We start from the raw sequence: 22,260 nt of genomic DNA on the forward strand, positions 1-22,260 counted from the left end.
TATCTCCAATTGAAAAAAATGTTCAAACTGGATTTCTTTTCATTTAAACAGTGTCCCAGTGATTGATGATTGCCTGAAGAACAGGGTTGACTGCCAGATGTCTATTGTAAAACTTCAACATTATCTCATTGAAACAATCCTTTGATCTTGCAGTGTCATTTGCAGGTTACAGGATTCAGAGATTTTGTTGAATGGCTGTCACTAGATTGTCATGTGATACAAATTAATTTTTATGTGATGCAAAGTAATGCAAAATGCTCCACTTCTTATGAATTAGCAGCTTCAAAATCAGCTTCTTTTCATTCATTTCCTATTTTTTCTTTCTTACCTTCTCTCACATTTATTTTTTATAAATATTTTTATCAGAGATTTTCCATTTTACAGTAAATTTTACAACAAAACCTATATTACCCACAGCAGATGATAGACAAAACCAACGTATCAAAAACCCGAACCCACTGTATCCACCCCATCCACCAGAAGAAAGTAAACCAAAAACAAACAAAACAAACTTCAAACCTCACCTCCCCCAGCAACCGATGGTGATTAATTCCTTAAAGTAGGTAACAAATGGCTGCCATCTCTGGTAGAAACCTTCAACCGACCCCCCGAATGGTGTATTTGACTTTCTCCAGATGCAAGAATTCCATTAGGTCACCCAACCATACCACGGTACTGGGTGGAGTAGAAAACCTCCACCCCAGCAAAACCTGCCTCCAGGCAATCAACAAGGCGAAGGTGAGGCTATCTGTCTTCACTCCCATCTACAGACCGGACGAGTCCCACCCTCCAAAAATGGCCACCGGAGGACAAGGCTTCAAATCGAAATTCGGAATCGCTGACACGTTCCTGAAGAAGGAGGTGCAAAAGCTTACCAGTTTGTGGCAAACCAGTACATGTGTGAGTTATTGGCCTGTTTCCCAGCACCCTGCTCACACCTGTCTTCTAGCTCCGGAAATAAATCACTCATCCTAGTTTTGATCAGGTGCACCCTTTGAACCTCCTTAAGCTGGTTTAGAACTAACCGTGCACATGAAGACGTGAAGCCGACCGTACAAAGAGCTTCACTCCATACCTCAGTATAGGTTCCAACTCCCTCTCCCACTTTGCCTTCACCTCATCTGCTGAGTCTGAATCCCCAGACAAGATTCGCCCATAAATAACAGATGTACTGTACTACCCTCCTCCGAGCCCACCAGCAAAAGGATCCTTTCCAACGGAGATTCTGCGGTGCCATGGGAAACGTTGGGACGGCCACCTATACAAAATTCCTTAACTGGAGGTACTGGAACAAGTTCGCCCCCACAAGCTCAAACTTTGCTGACAATTCCTCCAAGCTGGAAAACCATCTCTCTACAAACAAATCCTTGAATCTTTCAAGCCCCTTCCTTTCCCACACCCCGAACGTGGAGTCCAATCTCGATGGCTAAAATAAGTGATTAGCACAGATAGGGGCCATCCTCAATATGGATCCAAGCTTAAAATGTTGCCTGAATTATCTACATATCCTTAAAGTGGACAAGACAACCAGGTTCGAGGAGTACCTAGTCAAAGGAAACAGAAGCACAGCTGACACCAGTGCATCTAGACGAGATCGCCGACACAATCTCCCCTTTATCTGTCCCCATACAGAACCTGGACACTGCACCTCCCCAGCACCTTTTCAGCATTGGCCACCCAATAACAATAAAGCAAATTCGGCAAAGGCCCCCCCCCAATTGCCGTTCCCTTTGACGAACTACCCTACGGACCTTCGGAGTCTTGCCCGCCCATAAAAAGGATGAGATAAACCTATTAACTCTCACTAAAGAAAGATTTAGGGATGAAGGTAGGAAGACATTAGGGCGCTCAAGAGTTACAAGTTAGCTAGGAAGGACCTAAAGAGAGAGCTAAGAAGAGCCAGGAGGGGACAGGAGAAGTCTTTGGCAGGTAGGATCAAGGATAACCCTAAAGCTTTCTATAGATATGTCAGGAACAAACGATTGACTAGGGTAAGAGTAGGGCCAGTCAAGGACAGTAGTGGGAAGTTGTGCTTGGAGTCCGAGGAGATAGGAGAGGTGCTAAATGAATATTTTTCGTCAGTATTCCCACAGGAAAAAGACAATGTTATCGAGGAGAATACTGAGATTCAGGCTACTAGACTAGAAGGGCTTGAGGTTCATAAGGAAGGAGGTGTTAGCAAATCTGGAAAGTGTGAAGATAGATAAGTCCCCTGGGCTGGAAGGGATTTATCCTAGGATTCTCTGGTAAACTAGGGAGGAGATTGCTGAGCCTTTGGCTTTGATCTTTAAGTCATCTTTGTCTACAGGAATAGTGCCAGAAGACTGGAGGATAGCAAATGTTGTCCCCTTGTTCAAGAAGGGGAATAGAGACAACCCCGATAACTATAGACCAGTGAGCGTTACTTCTGTTGTGGGCAAAATCTTGGAAAGGTTGATAAGAGATAGGATGTATAATCATCTGGAAAGGAATAGTCAACACGGTTTTGTGAAGGGTAGGTCGTGCCTCACAAACCTTATTAAGTTCTTTGAGAAGGTGAATGAGGGTAAAGCAGTTGATGTGGTGTATATGGGTTTCAGTAAAGCATTTGATAACGTTCCCCACGGTAGGCTACTGCAGAAAATACGGAAGCATGGGATTCAGGATGATTTAGCAGTTTGGATCAGAAATTGGCTAGCTGGAAGAAGACAACGAGTGGTGGTTGATGGGAAATGTTCAGACTGGAGTCCAGTTACCAGTGGTGTACCACAAGGATCTGTTTTGGGGCCACTGCTGTTTGTCATTTTTATAAATGACCTGGAGGAGGGCGTAGAAGGATGGGTGAGTAAATTTGCAGATGACACTAAAGTCGGAATTGTGGACAGTGCGGAAGGATGTTATAAGTTACAGAGGGACATAGATAAGCTGCAGCGCTGGGCTGAGAGGTGGCAAATTGAGTTTAATGCAGAAAAGTGTGAGGTGATTCATTTTGGAATGAATAACAGGAAGTCAGAGTACTGGGCTAATGGTAAGATTCTTGGCAGTGTGGATGAGCAGAGAGATCTCGGTGTCCATGTACATAGATTCCTGAAAGTTGCCACCCAGCTTGAGAGGGTTGTTAAGAAGGCGTACGGTGTGTTAGCTTTTATTGGTAGAGGGATTGAGTTTCGGAGCCATGAGGTCATGTTGCAGCTGTACAAAACTCTGGTGCGGCCGCATTTGGAGTATTGCGTGCAATTCTGGTCGCTACATTATAGGAAGAATGTGGAAGCATTGGAAAGGGTGCAGAGGAGATTTACCAGAATATTGCCTGGTATGGAGGGAAGATCTTATGAGGAAAGGCTGAGGGACTTGAGGCTGTTTTCGTTAGAGAGAAGAAGGTTAAGAGGTGACTTAATTGAGGCATACAAGATGATCAGAGGATTGGATAGGGTGGACAGTGAGCGCCTTTTTCCTTGGATGGCGATGTCTAGCACGAAGGGAAATAGCTTTAAATTGAGGGGAGATAGATATAGGACAGATGTCAGAGGTAGGTTCTTTACTCAGAGAGTAGTAAGGGCATGGAATGCCCTGCCTGCAACAGTAGTGGACTCGCCAACACTAAGGGCATTCAAATGGTCATTGGATAGACATATGGACAATAAGGGAATAGTGTAGATGGGCTTTAGAGTGGTTTCACAGGTCGGCGCAACATCGAGGGCCGAAGGGCCTGTACTGCGCTGTAATGTTCTATGTTCCATGACACTTTAACATAAACTTTGGAAGAGTATTGATTTTAATGGACTGGACTCTGCCCACCAGGGACGGGGAAAGTTGTCCCATTTTTGCAGATCAAAGTTAACCTTGTCCCCAGACGTGCAAAGTTCAAATAATGAAGCCGGGCCCAGTCATGGGCCACTCAGATACCTGAAGCTCGCACTGGCCAAGCGAAATGGCAACACTCCCAAGTTGGCTCCCCTCCCTGGGGGTTAACCGGAAAACATTTGCTCTTTTCCAGATTCAACTTGTCATGTGAAAATGAACCAAAGCTCCTCAGTAGCTCCATTATATCATCCATAGTGGGTTCTGGGTCCATAACATAAAGCCAACAGACTGTCAGAATATACGGACATCCTGGGCTGGATTCTCCGCCCTCCGACTCCAAAATTGCGTTCGGTGATGGGGCGGAGAATGCGTTTTGACGCCGAAATCGTAAGCGGCGCCGGTTTTCGGATTCCCCGGCCCTGAAAAGCGGTGTACTCTCGGAGTACGCCGCGTCAAGTATCCACAGCCTCAGGCCATTGCCAGAGGCCTGCCCCGCGATGCTCCATACCCGACCGGCCGAGTTCCCGATGGCGTGGGTGTGTTCACACTGTTTGGGAACCTCGCGTGGCAGCTGCGGACTCAGTCCGGCGCCTCCACAGTCGGGGGAGGGCCGATCTGCGGGCAGGGGTGACTTCATTCGGGGCTGGGGGCAATGTGGGTGGGTGGTCTGGGACGCGCGAGCAGCCGAAGGGGGGCACTACTTTTGAGGTCTGCGGGCTGGGTCCGCCATGAAGCACTACGCGGCTGCTGCATGCCGCCGCCGTGCGCATGCGCGGCCACGAAACCAGAAATGCTCAGGGCTGTATCGGCAGCTAGAGCTGCGAGCTCTGCGCTGCCTCAGTGGTAGCCCCCCAAAAAACGGGGAATCGATGGCCATTTTGCACCAGTTTTCCTGGCCTAAAAGACACCGTTTTCGTACCGGTGTGGGGACTTAGTCTCCCAAACGGAGAATCCAGCCCCCTATGTTCCACTTCTCCCCTCTTTATCCCTCCCACTTCCTGAAGCCCTCAAAGATATGGTTCATTGGTCAATCGCTAACGCAAATGTCTAGTCCCTCTCTTCAAATGGAAGTACCTCAAACTCAAGGAATTGGTCCGAACAGTAGCTGAGGGCGTCCTATATTACAACCTTACCCATAAACTCAATTTTGCCCCGACACTGAACCTCTCCAGAACTTCAAAAAGGCACCTCCAATCTCCCCTGTCAAATGTCTTCTCAGCATCTAAAGACGCAATCACCACTGACTCAGGCCCCTTGGACGGGGAGAGAATAACATTCACCATCCTTCGAATATTGGCCCTTGACAAAGTTTGTTTGATCCTCCCCAATCACCTCAGGGAAACAAGCTCCAGCCTAACCGCCAACTTAGTCAGTATCTTGGCATGCACATTTAACAGCGAGATAGGCCGGTATGACCCACACTCCATTGGCTCCTTATTCTTCTTCAACAAAAGGGAAATAGAGGCATATGAGGTGCAGCAGGTATGGATCCCCAGGTAAAGAGACATTAAACACATCTACCAGCAATGGGACCAACTGATCAGCAAGTTCTTAGAGAATTCCACCGCAAACCCATTAGGCCCTGGAGTATCAGCCCAATGCCGATCAAACTCTCCTCAGAGCCTAATGGGGCCTCCAACTTTTGACGTCTCTCATTCTCCACCGGAATCTCCAATCCATCTAAAAATGTTGACGTCCAATTCCCCCCCACCGAGGTCACCGACCTAAAAAGATTCTTATAAAAAGCTTCAAACGCAGCATTAACTTTATGTGATGCAGAAATCAAGCTACCACACGAGTCACTAACCTGAATAATCTCCCGGGAGGCCGCCTGCTGTCTCAGCCGATTAGCTAACAGATGGCTGGCCTTCTCCCCATACTCATAAACGGCCCTCCTCGAATGCCGCTACTGCCTCAAAGCATTCCTGTAGATAACAGATAAAACTGCATCTGCAGCTTCTTCCTGCTTGCCAGGAGCTCCGGGGTAGGACCACACGTGTACCTCCAGTCCACCTCCAAGATATCATCATCCACCTTTGCCGTTGCATCTTTACCTCCCTCTCCATATGCACCTTATACGATATAATCATCTCCAACATTTTGCGGACAGAGCCCAGCATCTGCTTAGTTGATTTACAGAGCGTATCAAACATCGCTCTCCATTGCCTCGCAAGTGGCTTTCAAATTGCTTTTCAAATTCAGTAGCCAGTACCCCAGTTAACATGCCCCTAGTTATCGGGGCGGATGCAACTGCCAGAGCCACCGCCACCATCTTCCCTGCTGAGGCTCAGTGTGAACCTCCGAGTTGGTTGAAGAATTCCCACCCACAGACTTCCACACTAGGCCCGTTCTACTTTCTTATGGGTAGAGTATGTCCATCAAAAAACCCCAGGAACCGGGCAATAAGGGCCAAAAAACAAGTACCCTGGCGAGAGTTATCTAGTGCTGACCTCCTCTTACATGCCGCCACTGGAAGTCAGGCCTTTCATATGTATTGAGTGTTTTCATGAGGAACTTACTTGTTTTTGCCTTTTCTATGAATTGTGGTGCATTAAAGGTCTATCTTACTGGGTAAAGAATCCTGTGCAGAGGGCAGCACAGTGGCACAGTGGGTTAGCCCTACTGCCTCATGGCACCGAGGTCCTGTTGTGTTAGGTACACTGGTCTAACACTGGCTGCAACTGGATGCAGCTTAGATCAGAAAGATACTCCAGTCCTTGAAGTTAGTTCAATCAGGTTTATTGAACTAATAGCACAGTTAGCACAGTTTTCTGTGAGTTCGACTCTCTGCTAACTTAAGTGTGGTTACTCTGTCTGACTGAACCAGACTAGCTCTTAGCCACGTGGTGGAGGTGTGAGATTGTAACAACACCCTTGACTGACTCTCTAGATGTTCATCAGTGGAAAGAGGCGGAGTGTGAGTGCCTCATGTCTTTTATAGTCAGATCGCACCCCTGAGTGTCCTGCCTGCTTATTGGTCATGTCCTGTTCTCTGTGTCAATTAGCTGCTTGTCTGTATATCATTATGTGTGTGTCTGCATGTCATGACAGGTCCCAGGTTCGACCCCGGCTCTGGGTCACTGTCCGTGTGAAGTTTGCACATTCTCCCCGTGTTTGCGTGTGTTTCGCCCCCACAACCCAAAAGATGGGCAGGCTAGATGGATTGGCCACGCTAAATTGTCTCTGGAAAAAATGAATTGGGTACTCTAAATTTATTTTAAAAAAGAATTCTGTGCAGTTCCAACTTGTTTCATTGTGTTCACCACTTCACAGATTGCAAAACAGACACCCCTTCGCTGCGAGTGGAATTCACTTCCCAGTCCTCTTCAGCTTGCTAAATTTCCAAATGCAAAACAAGATTTTAGTGAGTTTAACGTGAAAAATAGACTTTCATAAGGAGAAGGTTAACAAATGGTAGTTTAACCATAAGCAGATGTCATGTTTGTACAGAGAACAGAACACAATTCTTCACACTGACACAGCTCCTGACGTAGATAGATTGGCTTTAGCTCAGTGATACAATATTGAATATTTGACTTATTTTGAGCATACCCTGGAATTTATCTCTCAGGATGCAGAATTGATGTTTGGTTTGCAACATAGTTTTCACGGAAGAGCATTTATTTTGGATGTTAGTGGTGCCTGGACTGAAAAATCAATAGTCTTGAATCAAAATTAGTTGTCCGTGCAACATAATTAAAGATTAATGGTATTTCAGATACATTTTTTTTCCCTCTTTTGAACTTCTTTTTGTTTTTCAATTTGTTTTCATTTCATATTTGTCCTATTTCGCTTTATTTTTAGCCACAAGATAAACAAAAAATTCTGGTCACATTGTTCCTTCTTAAGCCTGAATCTCAATCCATTGGTTCACTCAACAATTACAAAATCTTCTCTCATAGCCCTGCTATAAACTTATGCCCTTCAAGCCTTTGATCAGGGAAAGACTTTTTAAAAACATCTCATTCATTAGCTTTTAAAACCCTTGTGATTACAATGAATGTAGAGTTTTGCAGCAAGATTGCAGTAACTGATAGAAATTGTGCCAGATGTGTGATCCCAAAGTTCAGGTCAGTTTTTAATGTGAAATCCAAAGTTTTTAATCAATTCAATTTGTGTCAATTTGGTCTTCACTACCAATGCAACCTGAAGATAGGAACAAAAGTTTTTTGTGACACAGATTATATTAAATACATTTAATATTTCTTGGAACATGAAGACACAAGAGGCTGGATTCTCCGTTTTGCCGGCGGCCCGGGGGTTTCCCAATGGCGTGGGGCTGCCCCACAATGAGAAACCTCATTGACTAGCCGGCGTAACGGAACATCCCGCCGGCGGGGTGAAACAGAAATGTGGCGCAGCGGGGCGGAAAATCCAGCCAAGGAATCTGTTGCGAGTCTGGTGATGTATTGCAGTTGGTGCTCCCAAAAAGGAACGCGGCATGACTGGTAGATGCCGGGAGATCCCATTTCCAGGATATATGCTGCTCACCACCCCTTGCGTGATCTAACACATGCGCGATGTTGTGATGTGAATCCCGCCCATTGTGGGCAGGATCACTTTCTGGCAAATCTGCATATTAGAGACTCTAATCTGTGTTCCCGAACTCTAACCAAGGCGTGGGATCTAACTCCCTTGCCTTGGAGACCTCGGGCGAGTGCCATTCAGTGCTGGTCTCCACAAATGAGGACCAGGTGGAACCGCACTCGTGGGAGTCGCCCAGGGGATTGGAGGCCCCCAGGTACTTGCCCTCTGAGAAAGGTGGCACTGTGGCACTGCTGGTCCCACCTGGGCACCCTGACAGTGCCAGCCTGACACCCTTTCAGTGTCACCTGGGTGCCAGCCTGGCACTGCCAAGATGCCCAGTTGGCACTGACTGGGACACTGCCAGGGCGCCAAGCTAACATTTTTCACACGGTGGGAATCGGGTTTGGGGGGGGTGTCCTATGCGGTTTTAGCGGGCCATTTTTAAATGGTGTCGGGATCTCTCCCTGCGCTGAGTTGTGCTGGTGAGCGGAGCTCTTCATTGCAGGGAACGGGACTAAGTGTGGCCTCGGCCGCGCATTCCCTGCTGAAGCCCCGATCTATCCAAATGGGCGTTAGATAGCGGGGTGTTTCTCAGCGCTCCGCGCTAATCATGCACGCCATGGGACTCTGTCCACATTTGGGTAGATCATACCCTCTATATCTAAATACAGAAGTATGGAGGTCTACAATTCCCTAACCAAACAGCACTTTGGTGTGCCAACTCATCAAGAGAATGGAAGAGAGAAAATGAATGGGCAAGTCATTTCAAGTAACCTCAATCAATTCCTAGTGAGGCGTTGGCAAAGGCCCATGAGCAGGTTGCCTATCTCCTTTGTATAGTAGCTTAAAATTCAATAGAGTGAATACATAACTTTAAAAGAGAGAGAGAAAATGCAATACGGGTTCCACAGTGGTCAGCATGTTGGAGGTCTATTAATTGCCTACTTCTGGATTTTCCCCACATGCTTAACTTCCAGTTTCAGGCCAGTTGACAAGTGGAAGTCACAATGCAGTGTAGAGCGGGCTACAACAGGCAGACAACATGGCCAATCTTTTGCACCTCCTAGATGTAATTCACTACTGAACACTTGGATTTCCAGTTGTTATTTGGTCAGAAAAGCTATGCAGAATCCAGGAAATGAAATTGCAGACAAAGTAAAAGTACATCAGAAATACAATGCGCGCACTGTATGTTCTTTAAGCTGCTTTGACATTAAGCAAATGTCAGCTCATTGTTTTTGTTGTGCCTGCACCGCACAGTATTTGAACAGGATTGCACTTGGTATTACTTTATTCTCTGCAGCACTTAATCCTGTCGTATTTTTTTCTGGTGTGAAAAAACACTTAATCAAATAATAATCTCCTGTCAGTTTTTTGCTTTTCATGAGAAATGATCAGCAGCACCTATTCTGCATCTGTAGGTTCTGAGATTAGTTTTCCAGGTCAGTTGTCCTTCGTTAGTTATATCCAGTGTTGAATGATGTTAAGAGCAGGCAGTGTAGAATAAGAAAACATTATTAACTTGCACTTTCAGACTATGTACATTTGCTGTACCATGATCTCGAAAACTTATTTAACGTCTCGAACAAAGGTTTTGCAAATTCTTCCTCTAGCCATCCAAGTACTGAAGCAATACTTGAAAATAAGTAACCACAAAATGTATAACTAATCACAATTTACATTGGGCTAAAATCTCTGTCAAAAGAAAGCAAGTCTAAAGGCAATCTGCCAACCTAAAGAAAATAACCTGGGCTGCATTTTACAGAATTCCTTGCACCCCCTTTCCTTGCAGCTAAAATGCAGGGAGGAAGCCACCCATTATCCCAAAGGTTACCATGTAGCAAATTTAACACTGGAAAGCAACATTAATTGCTTCAAGACAAGATTTCCACCCATGGGAGGACATCCATGCTTAGAGAGCTGCCAAGTCAATCCAATTGGTTGACAGGTCTATCGTTCCAGAGTGTCACCAGGGAGCCACTGCTGGGACCACAGATGGTCACCGCTGCTGAGGATCCTGGACTGGCAGATAAGTCCAAGTTTGGGGCAGCGAGGCGATGAGTGGGAGTGGATGGAGTTTCAGCGGGTTGGGTTTGAAACCTGGGTAAGGGCTAAATGGGGGTGACTTTGGGGGTTGTGCCTCCAATGGTCTGAGGAGACCCTCAAAGGACGTGCATACTCCTTGCGCAATACAAGCCCATGCAACTGGAGCTGCCAGGCTTTCCACATGTCACGGGCCTCCCTTCATTGTGGGTAATATCCCACAGGGGCAACATAAGGCCCTTACGTGGCCACTAATTTGCCACTTATGGGCCTCAATTGACCCAAGTGTTAGCAGGTGGTCCAAGACCTATGCCACTCCCTTTAAAATTTCAGATAGATCGGGGGCGGGTAGGTAGTGGGAAAGTCGCCCGCCGGATTTTATATGGCCCTGCCAACAAATCTGCCAGCAGGGAAGTATAAAATCCAGCTCTTGCTATCTGGCTCACCATTGGGATGTATTGAATCATGTGAATTTGCTGTATTTGTTCAGTAGACATAAACCAAATGTGCCATAGAAAGTTAAATCTTGCCTATTTCAGTCTTATGGTAAAGTCGCCTTATCCCAGTTTACCGTAGGCTACTTTTCCCTTTGAGGGGGAGAGCTGACTAATGGTGATTTAACCTGAGGATCACCACATGAATTAACTCACTAGGCTAGACAGCTGGTTCGTGATACAGAGCAAAGTCAGCAGCGCGGGTTCGATTCCTGTGCCGGTTGAGGTTAGAGGTTATTCATGAAGGCCCGCCTTCTCAATCTTGCCCTTTTCCCGAGGTGTGGTGGTAATAACATGATGTGTTAGTTATTGCCAGTCAACCTCTCTGGCAATGAATATTAACTAGCACAAGTGTGGATCTCATTCCTTCAGAGTTTTTTTGTTATTGGAGATATGAACAAATTTTTAATTTTTCACATTTTTCCTTTTCGTTTTCCTTTTTTACCTCTTTCCCTCTTTTTCCTAATCTATTCTTCCCCTCTGTTTTCCAGAATTGCATCCATTGTAATTTATACTTTCTTCTCAGTACTTGCACAGTTAATTTAGCAATCCTTTAAACTGTTTAGTTAAAGAGATATATGAATACCTGTTCTGTTCACCCAGGTGCCTTATTTATCTCACTGTGCAGTTATCAGCGCACACTTTGAGCAACTTGCCAAAAAAATGTAGAAATCTAAATGTGCAAATGGAGGTCTAACTAACAGTAAACACTGTTAGATCACTCTTAAAGCACATTGTGGCCTTATGTGGTTGCTTTCGGTGGAATGCTAGTTCTTGGCCCTAGCTGCTCTGGGACAATCATGTTTAGAGAATATGATATATCGTGTGTCAAAACTTGGTCAGCTCCTATATTAGAAACATAATCAGTTACTATTCTAAAGATATTAATAAGCACAACCCTAAGTTTTGTTTGGTGGGTTATGGTCCACTTTTCGCCTATTCTCAAGAGAAAAAAAATCTCTACTGCTATTTTCAGTCTTCCTTGATCATTACTTCCATCAGTATGTGAGTACGAGTCGATATGTGAGTACTGTCAACATCCTGGGGGTTACAATTGTCCAGAAACTGAACTGGACTGACCGTTTAGATACTGTGGCCATCAGAGCAGGTCAAAGGCTCAGAATCCTGTGGCGGGTGACTCACCTCCTAACTCCCCAAAGCCTGTCCACCATCTACAAGGCACAAGTCAGGAGTGTAACTGAATATTCTCCACTTGCCTGGATGAGTGCAGCTTCAACAACACTCAAGAGGCTCCCCACTTTCCAAGACAAAACAGTTCACTTGATTGCTCCCCCTTCCACAAACTTCAATCCCTCAACCACCGATGAACAGGGGCAACAATGTGTACCATCTACAAGATGCACTGCAGTAACTCACCAAGATTCCTTAGACAGCACCTTCCAAACCTACAACCACCACAGGCGAAGGACAAAAGCAGCCAATACCTGGGAACACCACCACCTGGAGGTTCCCCTCCAAGTCACTCAGCACCTTGATTTGGAAATATATTGTCATTCCTTCACTGTTGCTGGGCCAAAATCCTGAACCATCTCCCTAACAGCACAATGGCTGTACATATACCTCAGGGACTTCAGTTGTTCAAGAAGGCAACTCACCACCACTTTTTCAAGGACAACTCGGGATGGGCAATAAATGCTGGCCACATTCATGAAAGATTTTATTTTAAAACTCCAGCGATTCTGCTATGCCTTTTCCAAGAGGCTGGGAATTTTTCAGAATTGTTCCTATTGGAACTGTCTCAAAGAAAGTAATTGCAAAAATGAGAACTGAATACAGCAAAAGAAAATATTTTCTCAGTTTGGGAAGAAATTCTTTTAAGAAATGTGTGCTCTGTTGTTTTCCTGAGGGTCTGCAGCAATTCAAGAAGGCTGCTGACGATCACCTTCTCAAAGACAACTAGTGATGAGCAATAAATGCTGGCCGAGCTGGGAATGCCCACATCCCACAAATACATACAGAAAAAAACAAATCTGGTACAGATTGATTCATAGGTAGAATCAATCAAACAGTCTTTGAGCATTGAACGCATGTCCTGTTAAACAATAGTTCTTCTATTCGTTCCTCATTCATATTTTTTTCCTTTCAGTTTTGATGTGGACAATGGCGCATCATCAGGACGGAGTCCCTTAGATCCAATGACGAGTCCTGGCTCAGGACTCATTCTACAGGCCAACTTTGTGCACAGTCAGCGGCGGGAGTCTTTCCTGTACCGATCTGACAGTGACTATGACCTCTCTCCAAAATCCATGTCAAGGAACTCTTCCATTGCAAGTGACATGTAAGTAAAATTAATATCTTCATTTATTGGCTGAGCACAATGATAACATTAACACTCTCCATGTCTCAGAATAACCAAAATGTGTTTGCATTTTATTGTCTTTGAAATTATATGTACTGCATTGAGTCCTTTTAGGGTGAAAACTGTAAACTCAATGGTCAGCACATTATGGCTTGTTGTATGAGTGACTACTTTTACCTGTAATTCACATCTCCACTATTTTAGCAGGAGCATGAGGTCAGTTACTTTAAATTAACACTGGCTTGTTTAAGTGAATGAACAAAAGTGTGGCAAATTAATGTCAGTATAGGCAAATGTGAGATATCCATTTTACTCCTAAAAGAATAGCTAAGAGCACTTTCTAGATGGTGAAAATCCAAAAACAGTGAAAGTCCTACGAAATGTGTGGATTCCAGAAATATAGATCATTAAAACATCATGGACAGGTACGGAAAATAATCAAAAGGCTTGTGTGGGAGGCCACATTGCCATTTTTTCCCACTTAAAGGGCCAATGCCCTTTTGGGAAAATGCATGTAAAGGTCCCTCGAGTTAGGGCATCCGCGGGGGGGGGGGGGGGTTCTTGAGTTAGTGGCTGTGTGCACGTCCCTGTGGGGGTTCCCTTTATTTAGGGGGTCTCTGGGAGGAGTCCCTTTGGTTAGGGGGTCCCTAGGTGGGAGGGGGAAGGTAGATAGTTTCTCCTGTTGAGGTGATCTCTGGTGGGGTGGGGTCTGCTAAAGGAGGGGTGGGCAGGTTGTGAATTGTGGGGGGAGAGGGTGTCCCTCAGATGGACTTTGGGAACAGCCCTAAGGAGTTACCCTGTGGGAACACAGCAAGGCAGCAAGGTTCACCACGTCAGTTTCACGTTTGGTGATATTTTTACTAATCCCCACCCATGTGATACCCAGTCCAGAGGACCGAAGAATCACAGCAACCCGGAAAATCTGGTGCCTGGCACACTAAGTGGGTCCTAGTGACCCATTTGCATCCATTAGCAACCTCCCGCCGGCCCTGCCGATGCGAACCCCAATCCCGCCGCCAACGGAGTCCAGAGCATAGTGGTCAGTTCAGCGCCTGGTGTGAACCTTGATTTCGATCGGATTCCCGATTCTCCGTCCGATCGTGACTCGCAATCCAGGTGTCGTGGGGCGGAGAATCCATTCCCCTGCCACTCTGAACAAATATGCAAAAATTCCACGCATCTTGGCCGGGATTCTTCGCCGGCGTGATTCTCCGTTATGCCGGATCTTGGGGGTTTCCCGACGGCGTGGGGCTGCCCTACAATGTAAACCCCATTGACCGGCTGGTGTAACGGAGACTCCCGCTGGCCGGTCGGGGCACAAATATGGCGGGGCAGAGAATCCCGCCCCATGTATGACTGCCAGGCTCTGCTTGAATTCGCAGGAATGGCAACTTTTTGAGTTACACCCATAATTTTCCCAGTGTGGCTACCAACAAGAAATAACTGTGGCGAGTAACTCGTCTCCTGACTCCCCAAACTGACCACCATCTACAAGGCACAAGTCCGACATTTGCTAGAATACTCTCCATTTGCTTGGATGAATGCAGATCCAACCACACTCTAGAAGCTTAACATCATCCTGGACAAAGCAACCCGCTTGATTGCTGTCACTTCCCTTCACCACCAACGTACAGTGGCAGTACCATCTACAAGATGCACTGCAGCAACTCACCAAGGCTCCTGAGACAGCACCGTTCAAATTCACAACTGCTACCATCTATTTTTTTTTAATAAATAATTTTATTGGCATTGTACTTTTTGGCATTGTAAACAGTTACAGATTACAGAAATATGCAAACATCAACGGAAAACCAACACTTCAATCAAACCATATTGCACAAACCCGCTCCTTTCCCAGAGACACTACCCGCCTATTTATCCCTCCTACTCTACTCTAATCTCCCTCCCCCTCCCCCTGCTGACATTCACTCTCCCGCAAATAAGTCGATGAATGGTCGCCACCTTTGGGCGAACCCCAGTACATATCCCCTCAAGGTGAACTTGATTTTTTCCATACCCAGAAAACTTGGCATGTCCGAAAGCCACAGTTTGGTCTTCGGGGGTTTTGAGTCCCTCCATGCCAGCAGTATTCGCTGCCGGGCTATCAGGGAAGCAAAGGCCAGAACATCGGCCTCTTTCTCCCCCTGGACTTCCGGGGTCTTCCGAAACCCCGAAAATTGCCACCTCTGGGCTCATCACCACCCTTGTTTTCAGCACCCAGGACATGACCCCTGCAAATCCCTCTCAGTACCCCCTAAGCTTAGGGCATGCCCAAAACATGTGGACGTGGTTCGCTGGTCCTCCCACGCATCTAGCACACTTGTCCTCTACCCCAAAGAATTTGCTCATCCGAGCCACCATCATGTGGGCCCGGTGAACGACCCTAAACTGAATCAGGCCGAGCCTGGCACCTGTTGCGGTTGAGTTTACCCTACTTAGGGCTTCCGCCCATACACCATCCTCCATCTCCCCGCCGAGCTCCTCCTCCCATTTGAGTTTCAGTTCCTCCGTCTGGGACTCTCCCCCCTTCCTGAGCACTTTGTAAATATCCAAGACTCTACCCTCTCCTCCTTCCCCTCTAGAGACTATTCTGTCCTGGATCCCTATTGGCGGGAGGCGTGAGAAGGATGGGACCTGTCTGTGTACAAAGTCCCGCACCTGGAAGTACCTAACGTATTTTCCCCTTTACTGCCCAGCTTTCTCCTCCAACTCTCTCCAACTCGCAAAGTTCCCCTCCAGGAACATATCGCCCACCCTCCTCACCCCCGCCCGCCGCCATGTTCGAAACCCTCCAACCATGTTCCCGGGGCGAATCGATGGTTATCACAAATTGGAGCCCAGACTGACGCCCCCACCTCCCCTGCATGCTTTCTCCACTGGCCCCAAATCCGCAGGGTCGCCCCCACTACCGGGCTGGTGGAGTACCTGGCCGGCGCAAGCGGTAGGGGAGCCGTGACCAGGGCTGCCAAACTGGTGCCCCTGCACGAAGCCGCCTCCACCCGCTTCCAGATAGACCACCATCCATTTCCTTATCATGGCTATGTTAGCCACCCAATAGTAGTTGGTCAGATTTGGCAATGCCAGTCCCCCCTCGCTGCGGCTCCTTTCAAGCATCGCCTTCCTCACCCGCGGGGATTTTCCCGCCCAGACAAAGCTCATGATGATTTTGCCGGTCCTTTTGAAGAAGGACCGTGGGATAAAGATCGGGAGGCACTGGAAGATAAACAGGAATCTAGGGAGGATTGTCAACTTTACCATCTGCACCCTCCCCGCAAGTGACAGCGGGAGTGCATCATCTCTGAAACTCCCTCTTCATTTGTTCCACCACTCTAGTCAAATTTAACTTATGTAACCGGCCCCAGTCTCGTGCCACCTGTATCCCCAAGTACCGGAAACTTTCCTCCACCAGCCTAAATGGCAGCTCCTTCAGTCTATTCTCCTGGCCCCTTGCCTGCACTACAAACATCTCACTCTTGGCCATATTTAATTTGTACCCTGAGAACCGGCCAAACTTCCTCAATGTTTCCAGCATATTTTCCATCCTGGCCAGTGGGTCCGACACGTACAGGAGCAGGTCATTCGCATAGAGAGAGACCCTGTGCTCCACCCCTCCCCCCCTAGTCATTCCCTTCCACCCCTTTGCAGCTCTCAGCGCAATCGCCAACGGTTCTATGGCCAGCGCGAACAGCAACGGGGAGAGTGGACATCCCTGTCTGGTCCCGCGATGTAGTCTGAAGTAATCTGACATTATCCTGTTCATCCTTACGCTAGCTTTTGGGGCCTGGTACAATAGTCTGACCCAATTAACCAGTCCCTCCCCAAACCCAAACTGTCCGAGTACCTCCCACAAATAGTCCCACTCCACCCGGTCGAAGGCCTTCTCAGCGTCCATTGCCACCACTACCTCCACCTCCTTGCCTGTCGGGGGCATCATAATCACATTTAGCAATCTTCTCAAGTTGGCTGTCAGCTGCCTGCCGTTCACAAACCCTGTTTGATCGTCCCCAATCGCCTCCGGTACGCAGTCCTCAATTCTAATCGCCAGGACCTTGGCCAGGAGCTTGGCGTCCACATTGATCAGGGAGATTGGCCTGTATGACCCGCAGGATTCCAGGTCCTTGTTCCGCTTTAATATCAGCGAGATGGTGGCTTGCAACATCGTCGGAGGCAGGGTCCCTCTGTCCCTCGCCTCTTTAAAAACCCGAGTCAGGACCGGTCCCACTATCTCCGAGAACTTTTTGTCAAACTCTACTGGGTATCCATCCGGTCCCGGGGCTTTCCCAGACTGCATGGCCTTTAGGCCCCCCAATATCTCCTCCGCTCTAATAGAGGCCCCCAGCCCGTCCACTAGTCCCCCTCCTACTTTTGGGAAGGTTAGTCTGTCCAGGAACCGTTTCATCTCCTCTGGCTCCTCCGGGGGTTCTGAAGTGGAAAGCTTACTATAAAAGTCCCAAAATACCTTATTCAGTCCTGACGGGTCCTCCACTCTGCTCCCCTTCCCGTCCAACACTCTACTTATTTCCCTGGCCGCCTCCCTCTTCCTGAGTTGCTGCGCGAGCAATCTGCTGGCCTTCTCCCCATGCTCATACACCACTCCCCTTGCCTTCCTAAGTTGTTCCACGGCCCTGCTCATGGTTAGCACCCCCAGTTCCGCCTGCAGTCTCCGTCTTTCCCTGAGTAGGTCCTCCCCCGCGGACCCCGCATGCTCCTTGTCTATCCGGGGAATTTCCCGAACCAATCTGTCCATTTCTGCTCTGTCCGCCCTATCCCTGTGAGCCCGAATTGTGATCAGCTCCCCCCTCACGACTGCCTTCAACGCCTCCCACAGGGTCGCTGCTGAAACCTCCCCCGTATCGTTCACCTGCAAGTAATTTTGCATACACATCCGCAGCCTCCCACATATCCCCTCCTCCGACAACAATCCTACGTCTAACCTCCATTGCGGGCGTTGGTCATTCACCCCCCCGACCTGCAGGTCCACCCAATGTGGGGCAAGGTCCAAAATAGTGATTGCCGAATATTCCGTATTCTTTACCTCCCCTACACAGTCCCTGCTCAAGATAAAGAAATCAATCCTAGAGTATACTTTATGAACATGCGAGTAGAACGAGTAACCCCTTCCCGTCGGCTGCCTGGCTCTCCATGGGTCCACTGCCCCCATTTGCTCCATGAACTCTTTCAGCTCCCTTGCCATTGCTGAGAGCCTACCCGTTCTTGGACATGACTGGTCGAGGACCATATTAAAGACCCTCCCCATCATCAACTTGCATGAGTCTAGGTCTGGGATCTTCCCCAGCACTCTTTTAATAAAGTCAGTGTCATCCCAGTTCGGAGCATATATGTTCACCAGCACCACTCTTCTCCCCTCCAGCTTGCCCCTTACCGTAAGGAATCTGTCCCCGCCGTCTGCGATTATGCCATCCGCCTCAAATTGAACCCGCTTATTGGTCATAATTGCTACCCCCTGGACTTACAGTCCAAGCCCAAGTGGAAGGCCTGGCTGATCCAGCCCTTCCTTAGCCTAGTCTGGTCAGACACTTTCAAATGTGTCTCCTGCAACATAATTACGTCCGCCTTTAGAGCCCGCAAGTGCACGAACACACGTGCCCTTTTGACTGGCCCATTTAGTCCTCTGACATTCCAAGTGGTCAGCCTGGTTGGGGGGCACACCCCAATTTTGCTCCAGGTGCAATACAGTTCCAGCTGTACACAGATAAGTGTTAACCCACTTCTCTTTCTGAGCATTAATAAAATAGCAACATAGTAACACAGTACCCGTATACCACCGACCCGAAACAAACATAAAAACCATAGACATAAAAAAAAACCAACCAACATCTTTAATCCCCATTGCTTACCGGCCACCTTTATGTTACAATGAAGGCTCCAGCACACCCAGAGAACACGACGAAAGGTACCAACAACAGCAGAAAAAAGAGAAAAGAAGAAAAAAGAGCCTACGAGAGGGGGATTCCCGCACCCCCCGTAGGCAAAAGCTGCCCCAAAATACAACACGTGACACCTTTAAAGCAGTAAACAGTCGACCGTCAGTCCAGGCACAGTAGGCATCCCCCCAAACGATAACTCTCGGACCCTAGCTTGCGTCTGTGGGTCCTTTTTTCAGGACCAGCCCCTGATCCCTCGTGAAGTCCATCGCTTCTTCGGGCTCGGAGAAGTAGTGGTGTTGGCCCTGATGCGTGACCCAAAGACGAGCCGGGAAGAGCAGACCAAACTTCACATACTTTTTAAATAACACCTCCTTAACTTGTTTAAAGGCTGCTCAACGCCTTGCCACCTCCTGGCTTAGGTCCTGATAAATGCGAAGAACACTGTTATTCCACGTGCTGCTCTTAGCACTCTTTGCCCACTGCGCACCCACTCCTTCTCCACAAACCTGTGGAACCTGATCATCAGCGGACGGGAGGACCCCCCCGGATGCACCTGTCTCACCTGTACTCTGTGGGCCCCCTCCAGCTCCGGCAGTTTCGGAAAGGCGTCTGCCCCCATCAGCTGCATCAACAGGTTAGCCACAAATGCTTGGCATCTGCTCCCTCAGCCCCCTCCGGGAGGCCGATGATCCTCAGATTTTGTCTGCGGGCTCTATTTTCCAGCTCCTCTACTCTGTCCAGCAGTCTTCTCTGTCTCTCCTTCAACCCATCGACTTCTAGCGCAGCAATCGTCTGCGCGTCCGCCTGCTCCTCCACCGCCTTCCCCAGCTCCTTAACTTTTTTGCCCTGGGCATCCAATCTCTGGTTCAATTGATCCACTGCGTTCTGAAGTGGGTCCAATTTATCCCACTTCAACGATTCAAAACTGCTTTTTATAACCTGCAGCATGTTTTCCAGCGCTTGCTGGATCGCCAGGTCCATAGGTCCGCCATCTTTGCTCCCGGGTCAGCTTCCCCTACACCTTGCCTTTGTCCTTTCCTCTCCCGTTTTCGCTGATTTCTGCTCTCCCGCAGTTCCATGCAGCTCTGCCCATTCCTCAGTACCTCCGTGGCCATCTTTCCAGTGCTCCGCAGTCCTGCAAAACCGGGGAACCAGGTCCTCAAATCCCACCGTAGTGAGAGCCACTGAATGTGCGGCTCACTCACTCATCGGAAGTCATTGCTACCATCTTAAGGACAGAGGCAGAAGACACGTGAGAACACTACCACCTGGAAGTTTCCCTCCAAGCCACACACCATCCTGATTTTGAAATGCGTCTCTGTCCCTTCACTGTTGCTGGGTCAAGTTCCTGGAACTCCCTCCCAAACAGCACTGTGGGTGTGCCTACACCACAGAGACAGCCACATCCACAAGGGCAGTTAGGGATAGGCAATAATGCTGGTCAAGCCAGAGCACATGAATGAATTTCAACATTTTTTTACCCCCTACACCTTATTTTGTGCAATAATCTTTGATGTGGCACCTTGTCAAATGCCTTCTGAAATCTAAGTAGAGCACATCCACAGATTCCCCTTAATCCACATTGCTTGATACCTCCTCAAGGAGCTGCAATAAATTTTTCAAACATGGTTTCCCTCACACAAAACTATTTTGATTCTGCCTGATTGCATTGAGATTTCAGAGGGTTCTAAGGCTCAAATTTTCTGACCCCCTCCCCCTGACAAGTTTTGCCATGGTAGAGGTGGCTTGCCATTGGTCCTGCCAAAGTAAATGACAATTTGCATGGTTCATCCACCCTGCCGCCAAGGAACCCACCAACAGGAAGGACCGGGAGATCCTGCCCTCAAGAGTTAATTGACAGGGAGAGATCACACAGACTAGGGTTGTATTCCTGAAATTGAACATGGTAAGGAGTTCTTTGATTGCAGTTTTCTAGTATGAGTGCTCACAGATGGGATAGACATTTACCAAATTTACAACTTTGCAGCACAAATAGCAATTGATGCAAGTTAAATTATTAAATTTAAATCTGAGGTTGCTAGATTTTTGTTAGCCAGGTATATTAAGGGATACTATAGCTGAACATACTGTTCATACACTACTAGCCAAGATATAATTTTTAAGGGCTAATCTGTTTCATTCAATTGTTGCTCTTAACACAGTTCATCCAAATATAGTAAATATAAGGGCAAAGAACTCTTTTATGGAATAATTTTTTTAATGAACTGGCTTTGGAACTCAAGCCAGAGTTAACAAACCTCAGTACTCCAGTGATTAAATGAACTTTTATTTATAATATGTAATATAAATAATAGCAGTAATACATTTATTGAAACATCATAAAAGCTTTTGTTTAATATGAATTTCCAAGGAAATGTCAACATTCAGAAACCAAATTACATTTAACGCAAGCCTAGAATGCTGGCCATCAGATTGATGCTTAAACTTCCATATGATGTTCCTCTATTTGCATTTTTAACACAGTCTACTTAAATGGATACCAGCTCCACTAAATATGATACAAAGGAATGTGCAACAAAAGCACTAAGTATTCATCTGCAGTCGCATTTTCTAAGCTGCAGCAAAACAATGAAGCAACAATTTCCTTGTTTGCTTCAAAACAATTCATTGTACACAATGTTGAGTGATTGTATATATGAATAAACCCATCACTCATGTTGCCTCTTGTTTTTTTTCCTTCTGGCTGTATGCCTATGTATGTGGAGGAAAAAAATGAGAAAATCAATCACAAATTGAAAAATTCCACGTTGGGACCAACATTGATGTTTTGAAAAATGTCAAAATATGTACATTTATTTTTGCATTTCAGTTCAGCATAACTCACATGTGCATATTAGGACAAAGTGTATAGTAATGGGATTATTTGTAAAATGAAAGTAAAACTTTGAAGAGGTTAATATCATTTGGTGTGATTAAGACCTCTCTCTGTGCAGCTCAACCTATCACTTTGAAACATAGACCTGGATTTTCGGTTCCCTTAACATTGGGCGGATTCAGTGATGGGAGCGGAAAATATCGCAAGAAGGCCAAAGTTACGTTTTGCGTCAATGTGAATGCTTGCCACGAGTGTCCCCATACCCCATATGTTCAACATCAGGAACCTCATCTAAATATATTTGCAGCTCATTATCAGGCCCATATGCCAGGGTGATGTCAGAACAGCGTGATCATGACTGGCATCAAA

General features: G+C 47.0%; 1 protein-coding gene across 3 annotated transcripts in view; it reads left to right on the forward strand.

Moving 5' to 3' along the window:
- The window catches only part of pde4d (phosphodiesterase 4D, cAMP-specific), a 1,019,730-nt gene that overhangs the window by 646,452 nt on the left and 351,018 nt on the right, over positions 1–22,260 (forward strand). For all 3 annotated transcript variants that reach the window (XM_072496986.1, XM_072496984.1, XM_072496985.1), the window contains exon 2: positions 12,955–13,146. In XM_072496986.1, coding sequence (XP_072353087.1) covers positions 12,955–13,146 — 192 coding nt within the window. The remainder of the gene's footprint in view (positions 1–12,954; positions 13,147–22,260) is intronic.

Source organism: Scyliorhinus torazame, chromosome 3 (assembly GCF_047496885.1).
Source record: "Scyliorhinus torazame isolate Kashiwa2021f chromosome 3, sScyTor2.1, whole genome shotgun sequence".
Classification (NCBI taxonomy): domain Eukaryota; kingdom Metazoa; phylum Chordata; class Chondrichthyes; order Carcharhiniformes; family Scyliorhinidae; genus Scyliorhinus; species Scyliorhinus torazame.